The 11510-nt window shown below is 41.0% G+C and overlaps 1 protein-coding gene across 1 annotated transcript in view; it reads right to left on the bottom strand.

The window, feature by feature from the left end:
• Positions 1 to 6746: 6746 nt before the first annotated feature.
• T265_00131 (hypothetical protein) overlaps positions 6747 to 11510 on the bottom strand; it is a gene marked incomplete at both ends in the record, with an annotated part of 8630 nt that continues 3866 nt past the window's right edge. The window contains one exon of the mRNA XM_009163788.1: positions 6747 to 7237. Coding sequence (XP_009162052.1) covers positions 6989 to 7237 — 249 coding nt within the window. The remainder of the gene's footprint in view (positions 7238 to 11510) is intronic.

Genomic DNA, 11510 nt, shown 5'->3' with positions numbered 1-11510 from the left:
TGAGAAATAACCAGCTATCCTGGTAAATTCGTGCAGCCAGTCCAAGTACCATCTTTAAAATAACAAATCAACAGCTTTTACTTTTAACCTCAGATTTTGTTTGCGTCTTAACATGAAAATAACCAGGGGATTTTATTTTCTGTCCACAAACTGGTGAGTTTTTTTGCAGCGAAAGCAACATTTGGAAGCAGCCGACCGGAACAACCTATTAGCACCGCAGATTCTGCGCCTGAATACTTTCACAAATGACGTTCTGCCAGTCTCCAAATTTCATGAATTATCTGCAGTATTAAGTTTGCTGGGAAGGATTGTTTTAGCAAAACGCTGAAATGAAACATGATCGCATTTTTTTCTTCAGCTCAGGGTTGAATGTAGATATCATCTACAGCATGTATCCATTTCGTTGTCCAAGTTGATGAGCATACGTGATATGTCAGGTTAATGAAGAGAACATGCTTTCCGGGAACAATGTAATAGATGAGATATGATGTATTTCAAGGAATTATCGGGGCATTTCATTCTTTTTGGCGTACACACACCTCTTTCTAGACTAAAACAAAACAGGTGAGGAAAATATCACTGTCGCGCTTTTAGAAATTGAAAACACACTGGCAAAACCGTATTCAAATAGGAACTATTGACCAGATAATTCATAGAGTTTCACGCACAGTTTCACTCACATGACAAGTTGTAAGTATAGCTAACTGTTTCATGTGGTATCCGTTTATAACCCTAGTCAGTGACTGAACCTTTACTCTTCTGCCAAGGTCACACTCATTAATGACCAGAAAGCCACAGAAAGCAGGCGATGCCTAATTTGCTGCTTCGTATCACAAACTAGATTGACGGAAATGTATGCGTCTCATATACACTCGCGTTTGACTATGTTGCTCTCCGGAAATGATAAGTCTCAAGTGGTACTTATAAACCTGCCTATCCATATCGTAAAGGTTCTCATTTGGCCATGAACTGGGAATAATGAACGTCATTTATAGACGTTACTCTTGTTGTCTCCCGGGGGGTCCTCCAGGATCAAACGTGGCTAAATCGTTTGTACTGGAGCTTGAACGGTTGTCAGAAACTGACATGCGACATGCAACTATTAAATCATAGATAACGCGATGTTAGTTTATTCATAAAGAATACAGGATGAACTGAAGATCTACAGTCTGTCCTTACACCACGGTAAATCCCTTTGTCAGACTGCGCGTTTAAGCCTGAAAATCGACATACTTGATCAGAAGTCAAAGGCGTCCCGCGCCCGGACATTGAGAAATCTACTAAATTCTGTTCAGCGAACTTTGTCACGTGCCTTTATTTCATGCGGTAAGACTGGTCTTCACCAAATTCTTAAAACAATGACCATCCAAAAGCGTCCTGGAGTCAGGCAGCTACGCTGACCGTTTTATTAAAGGAAACATATAATTACGGGCGAAAACGCTAAAATCACTCTGCCCCATAATCATATTTATGGAAACGTTTTGCGTTCTTTCGACCTTGCGATGGAGTACTCAACTGAGATTGCAAAATCTCTACGTCACAGGTAAGCAATGACGTGAAAAGTTTCACACACAAATGTGTCATTGCACTGTCAAAGGTTCTAACTTTAGTTTCTTTATCAAGCTTCTCTGAAGTGGCTTACGACAAATGAGTCCATAGAACTAGCATACCACTTGAGAATTGTCCAAAAGTGCATTCCAGACTTAGTACTCTGTAAATTATTAGGTGACTAACACAGATTTAATCAAGTAAAGTGTAAATTATCAAGTGACAGGTGCCTAATTATCTCTGTCCACAGAGTATACCTACCTACTACGTTTTAGGTTAACTCAAGAACAGACCAGAATTGGTTCGGGCAAGACTGCGTTGTGCGCTCACTAAAGCATAAGGGCTACCCTAGGAATTCCATGGTTTCATAGGCGGCCAACTTAATTTAACTCTAAACACACTGCCGTAATTCTATTTTCCCTCATTGTTCTGTGTGCCTTGAGGCATCCAAATTAAGAGTTTGTTTCGGACGTTTTTAAAAGGGGACAAGCCTTTCATCTAGGAAGTTTTGGTATTTTACAGAGCTAAGCAGAACTACGTAAGACTTAGTTGTGAATAATCTGAAGTAGAGCTCCGTAGCTGATATGAACTGAGGTTTAAACAGGTATCTCAATGCCTTCTCGTTTCAAGTTGATCGAATATTGACTGGATTCAAATTCACAATGCTTCAGAAAAGCCAGGTAGGCGATCGGAGAATTATGCCGGAGAACCTGAAGCTAGCGAACAGCCTCGGAGACACTACTATTTTGAGGTTTGGGATTTTGAATTTTCTCAGCGACGTTGATTTTACTCGTATGATTCAGGAGTCAATGGCTATTGTTGGTGGTCGCTTTTGGCCATTTCACCATAATATTCATGCATGTGAAGCCAACGGTGAGTGGTAAAATCTTGTTCGACAACTGGACGTCTAAAATGATGCAGTGTGAGCATCACGAAATGCGTCATACCCAGGCATAATTCTTCGAGCGATTAAGTTCATCGATTCCACGCTGTACTTAATATTGTGGTAAGCTTCGGCGATCTCACCTCCAGCTGTACTCAGTAGTGCCGGCAGGCTCACCAGACCCGGGGCTTGTGAGCCCAACCCCAGTGTCCCAGCAGCTGTGTGGAGGAGCTGGTTGATAGTACACATTATGACTATAGTGCAGTATGACTATATTGCATTATGACTCCCCAATAAAAACTGCAAGAGCTGAGCGCAAATCATAATGTCACTGATGGCCACAAAGCAGTAGGTGTCGCAGTATCTGCTAAATTCAGCTTCTGACTTCACGGCCAAAATAGCACCAGACTGCCCATCAGGTCCTTTTAGGTTCAAGGCAAAATACTGACATATTGAGAAAACCCATACAGTGCATCGGCATTTGTAAGTTATATGATACAACGAACCCCATTAGCCTTGTTGTTTTTGATATCTCGTTTTGATGTCTCCATTCTCTAGTGAAAACGCAGCAACAATAAGCCACTGTTGGGAATTCAGCCGCATTTAACATGGTCTTCTACTAGATATGTTGCACAACGACGGCCTCATGTTGTAGGTGGAACGACATTCACGATATCAAAGTACGTTTCAGTATCATTCATCAGGTTGCTGGGCCACTGCCGACATCAACTTGATTTACAAGCGAGTGTGCTTACCATATAACGGGTGTCCAAGAAGTGAGCTTGATGAGGAATAGGTGTACTAGACCAGCTTCGTGAATCAGAAGATCGTTAGTGAACTCCTCAGGATTTCCATCGATTTCATGAATGGGATTAAAATAATAAACGCTTCGTTCGTTGAATCTTCGTGGCAATACAATAGAAGAGCAATTTTTATTGCACTTCGGAGGTTCAGCATATATTTACTTAACCCAAATCAGTCCTTTTCCTCGCAAGGTACAGACCGCAATCAAGTAAACAAACGTTGGTTTCCTTATGCTCAAAATTTACACTCCTGGTTGACTGCAATCCACACACGTGCAAAGCTTGATGAGTACGCTCGTACGTAACATGAGTGCAGCTAACTATCAAACTTTGTCAACAGAGAAATATGTGCAATAAAAATGAGAAATTCGATTCTTAATGAGTGCAATTTTGAGTGTGACTAAGTTCACTCTACATATTTTGAATAGTATGTTTGAGTTAGGGCTTGGAGACGTTAGACAAATTTATGCGCCTTTAAACTGGTCAATGTGCCTGAAACTGTGATTCAGTGTTTTCGGTCGAGTTCTGTGTTCAGTCATAGAAAATGCTACCGACCACGGAAACACCGCGTCCTTCTATTGATTTTCTCTTAAAATATACGCTAGTATTCCGTAATTCGATAGTTATTGTTGAAGCCATGAGGTTGAAGCCATTCAGATTCATCGCCAACTAAGAGAATAACCTCAAACTGCAAGGCTACTAGGATCTACCCTGCATATAACGGCTAACAAACCGTGACTCTTCATCCCATTTACTGACATGTTTAAATGCTAACCTGAGTGACAAAAATAACTTTTATAAAAGTGCAGTACATTCTTCAGCTGACACTTGCAACACGAGGTTAGCGCTGGGAGATGATTATCTTCAGCGTAAAAGTACGACGTAACCCAATGTAACTACCTTTAAATTATATTAATTCTATCCTAAATAAAGAACTTTTATTCAAAACGCATTTTAGTGCCCACGTTGAAGCGACCGTGGGAACAAAATGATTCACAATTGGGAACAAACTGTTTAAGTTGCGGTATTTCCCAAAGGGGAGAGTTCGTCAGTTTTTTGGAGATTGCTGTTCACGTGACAAATACAGCTGCCTCGGTACTATATGAAACACTCACGGTATGAAGAATTCACAAGCGTCATTTATGTGAGAGCCGTCTGGGAAAGATTTAATTGGCGCCGTGAAAAAATTTGTAGTGGTATAGTTTGGGGGATAAATTACAGTGACATTCAGAACTTCCGAATTCTGCCCTCGATATTTACAGCGTTCTAAGCACAATCATCGATAAAGTTTTCAATTCCTGTAGTAGATCGCATCAGAGTAGTTGAACGTTCAGTCGAAATAATAATGGTGAACCGGAAAAATCTGCTAACCATATGTCGCTTTCCAGTAAAGAGGTTAAACAGTCTTCAGGACACAACCTCATTTACGTTGTTCCAGGATATTTATCTTATTGGTCGTCGTTTACAGAATCTCACCTGCTTATACTTTTTAGGATGTCTAGTTTTATGCTATGAAAAACTGGTACGTCCTACGGGTAATTTTTGAAACCGGTAATGTGAACGACACTTCCGGAATTAGAAAATTGAACTAAGAGGAGACGAATTTCGCTTACCAGTCTTTCTTTTTTACCTTAATTACTCATAAGTGTGAAATAGATGTACTGGGACTCTGAAGGTCCTCAAACCATCCTCGATCAAGCCACATAACAAAGTAAACTCGATCCCTGTCCACGATATTATTGGATTTGACGTTCGACACAAACGCCGTTGAGGATCCAGGAGGAACCGGATCCACACAAGTCGACATTCGGAAAATTTAATAAATTACGCACCATGAAATAATCTACTCCATTCATAGTTATAAAATCCATCTAGCAGTATCATTTGATATTTTCTTTGTGAACCAGAAAACGAAGGTAGAAAATACATTGGCAAAGGCAAAAAATTGTACTAATCACCATTTACAATTGAGGAGGAATATCGCAATGGGCTGTCATTCAGCATAACAAACGAGCGGTATAAAATGGCCTACGCTAGAGAAATGTACTTATACTAAGCTGACTGAATTCCTCTAAAACGTATTGTTTTCATGTGGCGGGAGTGTTAGGGAAAAATTATTCTTATTACCTAACGACCTCATCTTAGCAGAAAACCGTGATACGTCACAACAGATATACTGAGCTAAAATGTGAAACGTTTACAGCTGTTTTTTTCGGTCATATTGAAACCGGCCACGTACTTAATAAAAACCTACCGAGATATATTCCTCTCACTCTTGCCGTCTTAATTGGAGGTTGGCACATCTCCGCTTATGACTGAAACTCTCAAACTTCTACGTTGCATTCCATGGAGAAACGTTTCCAGCAAACCACCATTTGGTCACTCTGGAGCCAATTCACTCTGTGTTTGGGTGTCTTAAGCAATAAACCAAGGTACTGGATAAATGTTTTTACCAAACCGCTCTCACGAATGCTTGTGGAATCCCAAATCATTCTTCCACCGGGCGTTTTGCCTCCAAAACATTTTAAGAATTCCTATAATTATCTTCGAAACTGGGCTTGACCTGACATTTTGATATGCAGCTCAATTATCCACCTTTCCGAGAAGAATAACAGAAATACATGTTTACCGTAATTTTAATATTTAGTTGTTGAATCGAAATTCTGGTGTTCGGAACAATCGGCCTAATAATAAATCCGTGGCTAGGATTTTCCCGATGGCTTGTCAGGTTACAAATTCTACAGCTACGCTGTGACATACTGCAAGAGTGTGTGTAACATATCACCTACTGATCAGTGGCTACTTCTTTTCAAAGTTGGATTTCAAACACAAATTAGAGTCTTTTTGCACAAATATTCGACGCATCGACTCATTTTTTGGAGGTACCAGCAGGAAATACAGAGAGAAGAAAACGGTCTGCTAACCTGGCGAAGTAAGCATTCATTTGTTCGCTTCTGATCAGGAGATCACTGTATGTGCGATCGCAGATAGTGTGGCATGCCTAGTAATTCCACCACAATTGCCCATAGATTTCGTTTGTTTAGTTGCTGAACCCGACGATCTGGTTCACCACACACAGTTTTGTTAACGTAAACGTGACTAGGCGACTACCGAAAAAAACTGAACTTCTCTTGTTGTGCCCCACATTTCCGTCAGACAAAGTCGTGCTAACCAAAACAAAACGCTTTTGTGATATTCGCTTTCTGACTGCCTGGCTAAACATAGCTCGAGCTTTACCAAGATCCAAGATACCAAAAAACACTGTCCACCGTTTACCTACTGCCTATTGTCAAATTTATTCTTATCCGCCTGTCCCGGGCAAATGATCTACACAAACCCAAAACTTGTCGCAGAATAGATCTTGATAAAACCCACTAGACTGGCAATGAAACATCGTAGAGCAACCGGCGTTGATCTCTGTTATGATCACTAATTTTCCAATGGACTGCTAAATAATTTCTATCGGTTGCTACATGGCTTTGATCACGTTCTCGTGTATTATAAGCCAGTAATGTTGCTGATATTCTTTATATTTTCATGCGAGACCAGCATAGCAGGCACAAAACGCACATGCAGGAATACAAAATCTCGTCCATACTCAAAAACGCATGCTGTCCTAGAATGGAACAACAAGATTCGAAATGCACATGTCTCAAGCAAGGTTTTGGTGAAGGTGAGTTACATTGTAATCGAGCAAAAATATCACAGAGACATTTGATCAATTTTGCTTTCGAAACCTTGTCTCGAATTATCATCACACCCCAGGTGTGGGGCGCAAATTCAAGTTAGTCGTTCGTAGGCTACCTCCGTGTATGCGCTGATGGTTCCACATGCAAAACAATTTTAGAAACGTAGTTCTAAACAGTTGTGACATTGAACAGTAGAGAATAAAATTGACAACACTGTTCATCAAAGTCAGTAGGTCCGTCAAATCTCCCAAAGGTTGGTAGACACACTCCGTGAAGCAGGCACCAAGGACACCGTTCAAAAATAGGAGAATTGCCTGAAAGAGGAAACAGGAAAAATGACGTATTGGTTGTTCCGGTAGCCTAACGGCTGGTAAGTTCAATGGTAAATTGTCGGAGAAACGTGTCAAAGGACGCCTAATTAAGAGTTACTATTCACAGGCTTCGCCAGTTTGGACATAGTACTTTACCTAACTTGGTAGGTAGTAGGCTACTCATTAATAGCAGCGTGCTATGGAAAGTTTAAACGTTCATGAGAGTGTACTTCATCCTCTTGGTGCGACTGCATTCACATTTTCTGAACATTACTTTCACCCGTATTTTTCAGTGTGAAAAACAAGCAAAAGTACGAGCGAATATTGTAGCTAGAAGCAATCATGCATTCTAAGGAATAGGGTTCGGTAACTCCCTTCATACAACCAGTGACAAATAAGGCTGAGCCCACGCGATTTTCATTGTAAATACACATATTCGTTGGATATATAGCTCAGGATGTTCAAGTTTCGGTCCGATTGTTCGATGAGGTTGATAATCCTTTTTTCAAAATGTTTCACCATTAGCCGGAGCGATACCATTAGTGCGTTGTTGTATAGCAGAGTGAAGTGGTGTGTCACTGTGTGTGTGTGTGTGTGTGTGTGTGTGTGTGTGCAAATGCATAGGGATAGTGTGGTCCTTGATTATCACAGCTGAGTATAAAAAGTCACACCCATAATTTGCCGACACATCGCTACGCTCCGCTGTGCGACAACGAACTGATTATGTCACAATGAAATGTCTATACAAAAATTGTCAAGTTCACTACACCTTTCATTCGTAAAAAGCCGTTTATATGCACGGAGAAGGATGACGAGTCAAACCCACAGTAAAATTACGCCCACATTTCAACTAAATTTGGTGATAAAATAAAAGTGTGGGGGGGGGGTGTATGTAGCGTATGCATTGTGTGATGGACGCGAAAGTGGCGGTGATTGCTTTTATCAAAACGGTCCCTGTCTTCTACTTCTGAACGGCTGCTCAACCGCTGTCACAGTCGTTGAGCAGATGCTGTTGAACCTTCAGAGCACAGATTACGATTTGGTGCTGGCAATCAATTGAATCCACAAAAATAAATAAAAAATCACGTCCAAAAAACGTCGAAAATGAAGACTCGCACATTAGTTGTGGCCTGTAATGGCACCTGGACAACAAGCTGCAGGTGTCATATTTCACTTCAGCCATGTACATGTTATCCCAATCGGAGACGAAGTGGAACAGTTTGAATGATTTTCAGCAGTGGTTTCATCCAGTCAGGGAAGGCAGTCTGTGCTGAAAATCAACTAATTACTATACAGCTGTTTCATCCTCGCTGGGAATCACTAGCACTGCGCATCCCCCGGAACTCAGAGTTTCCAAACCGCGACCTTCCGGCTAATGGTTGAAAAATTAACCGTCTGGCCCTGTGCAGCAATGTGAGTAGCTCTCACCTAAACAGACCATAGCGCCAGTGAGCCCTCACTGTCGAAAACCGCATCAAGTTTTGTTGGCTGGTTACTCGAGTGAAAACGTCTCAGAAAAGAATTTTCAATCCTCTTGTCAAACTATTCTTACTCAGCGAAATATAATCCAAGCAATTAAGTTAATCCACGCAGCAACGCTTAGGCGCAATCCTTGTTGGTATCCAGCAGCAGTGTGTCCGAAAATAACTGGGAAGGTACCATCCTGCAATCTAACAGCTGGTAGTGTCGCACTGTGGCATGTGGCAGCCGGTGGCCTATCAGCAATATAGTTTCTTCGCAATCTAGTTGCAGCTTTATTTTTGCATCAAGTGCGACTAGATTTGTATACAGATTGCTACCCCTTTTATTTTGCAGTTCATGCAAATAGAATATCGTAGTAGCATCTGTCTGTTCGGGCCGCTTCAGAGCTTTGCAGTTGCTTGGCGTATTTCTTGTTACCCGTGAAGAGGGCGTCACCAGCTCGTCTTTGGATCTCTGCTCTATTGCTGGAGAAACGTTTGCAAAGCGGCTGCCAAGCTCGGCAAACTGACCAGCACATCACCACATGCAAATTCATCTGGTCATCTGATCAAATGATCTCCGACAAGACACAGTTGAGTGTTACAGTTTTTATTACCACTACAAAGCTATCCAGATGCAGCAAACTGACATTTAATCTGACAATCAATAAAAACTTCCTCCCTAACAAAACCCGAGGGACAAAGACGTTTTAGGCGTTTTGGTTGATCATGAGAGTAACTACACTAAATAGTAAACCAGTTTTTCACAGACACGTAGGGCCAGACGTCTCTTGGTTGTCATGGAATACGTTGAGCGCCATGTTATATATTCGCGTTAAAACCCTCAAATGTTTCTTGATACTAATGAATAAAATAAATATATAAAATGAAATAAAATAAAAAATGCAAAAATGAATGAAAAATAAAATTAATGGAGTAAAAAACGTGTGCTCAAATACACAAACTGTGCAGCAATTTTGGCCACGGTCATAAAAACCAGCTACATTTCAGACCGAGTTAGGATTCGATTCTCTAGCGCATTCCCTAGTTAGCATTTCCGTGATTTGGAAGTGGTCAGTTGAGGGGCTTCGACTGTTGAAGTCATTGCACCTTATTATTAATACTACCGTGTATAAAATAATGCCATTTTACAAGACTCCGCAGACAGCGGGAATACAGCACTAAACTAAGTCAAGTGGTTTAAACGCGTTAAGGTCACTGGCAAATGGCCCTGTGTTGGCCTGTTCGTTTACAGATGACGCTTCGGCTTAAACTGGTTCAATGGCACCAAACTAAGTCAAATGGTTTAAACGCGTTCAGGTCACCAGCAAATGGCCTAGTGGTGCCCTGTTCGTTTGCAGATGACGCTTCGGCTTAAACTGGTTCAAGATGAAATGAACAATCATCCTAATGCAGCAAAGGAATTTTCATTCATGAAGATTGTGAGTAACTGATCGCCAGTGGTTTATCAGTTACCTGATCTTAAAATACTGACGGTTTAGGCCCGATATTCGCCTCAAGTTGTGAAATAATTAAAATCGTTTCGCAGAAGGAATAGAATTGCAAAGCAAAAATTGTTTAGAATTTATCGGAGACTGGTGTCTCTCCAGTTACAGTCTGGGTTTCAGCTAAGGCTGCAACATAGGTGCCACTGGAAGGGTTAGACCTGACGCTCCAAGGTGCTGGCTCTCTTGAACTGAATTGCATTAAGAAGTACAACAAAGTGAGGAGCAGTTTTGTTGCTCGAGATGTCTTTACAATTTTTTCAAACACTGTGTTGAGCTTCATTCACTTTAAGTATACAGATTAGCCAATAACCGAGTTATACAATTCCTCTGAACAGGAGTCAGACGTGCGATAATATCTACAGCGACGCTCACATGAGTTGATGGCAGTGCAAGAACCACACTGTGAGATAAATGAAGTCAGCTCAAAATAAACCCAACAAGAACTTGTAATAGAGGCCCAAACTAAAAGGAACCAACGAGCACAGGTGCAACTATTCCCAACTGTGTGACTTCAACCAGAAAGCCGGCCATATGTTTACCGTATCTATTTGACGTCACGTGTCTTCAACGTGACGCCACGTGATTGTGTAGCAAAAATTGCACTCTGCAAATTAACATTAACTTTAAAGCAAGCACAAAATGGGTCATACAGATTCCACCTGTATCAATAAACTTCGGACTAGTTGAACAGCAAAGTCCAACCAGAGATTCATGACCTACCTACCAGAAACCCGATAATAAATCACGTAAGACGACTTGTCGCTAAAATGCATTTTATATACTTTCAAAATTATTCATAACCCGCCAAGCTTTTTTCATTCTGACTATAGTAACATATCAACAGAGAACATGTTGAATACAGTTCAACGCTAGTTTTAAATTGACGATTGATTCCACTGGACACTGTCAGTTTAAAGTTATCTTGAGTTGATGTTTTTGGAGAAAGAGCAACCTTCTTCCAGTAAACTTCCAGTTCAATCTGGGGACCGATGTGCTAAGAAGAACCACTCTTATAGACCGTGCGTGGAGATAAGATCTTGATATCTAAAACAGCGTAGTTCATCAGTATCTGCAGTCACCTGAACTTAATTATGTTTGTACGATAAAATAAAATGGATGCGTCATGCGTCGCCTTAGTTGCGGTTTATTACTCTTCGCAGAGTCACGTTAGTTCAAATTGGGTACCTGACGAAGTATTTGCAGATGCACGCCGGAAATGTGTGCTATAAATGTACTCTCTTGAGCAGTTTACACATGTCTGGAATAGTTTGCCCCTCGCAAACAGCTGCAATCTAGCAAGGACACAAT

The sequence above is a fragment of the Opisthorchis viverrini genome (genome assembly GCF_000715545.1).
Source record: "Opisthorchis viverrini unplaced genomic scaffold opera_v5_1, whole genome shotgun sequence".
NCBI classification, from domain to species: Eukaryota; Metazoa; Platyhelminthes; class Trematoda; order Opisthorchiida; family Opisthorchiidae; genus Opisthorchis; species Opisthorchis viverrini.
The sequence above is the reverse complement of the archived record's forward strand: the minus strand, read 5'-3'. Positions and strand labels throughout refer to the sequence as shown.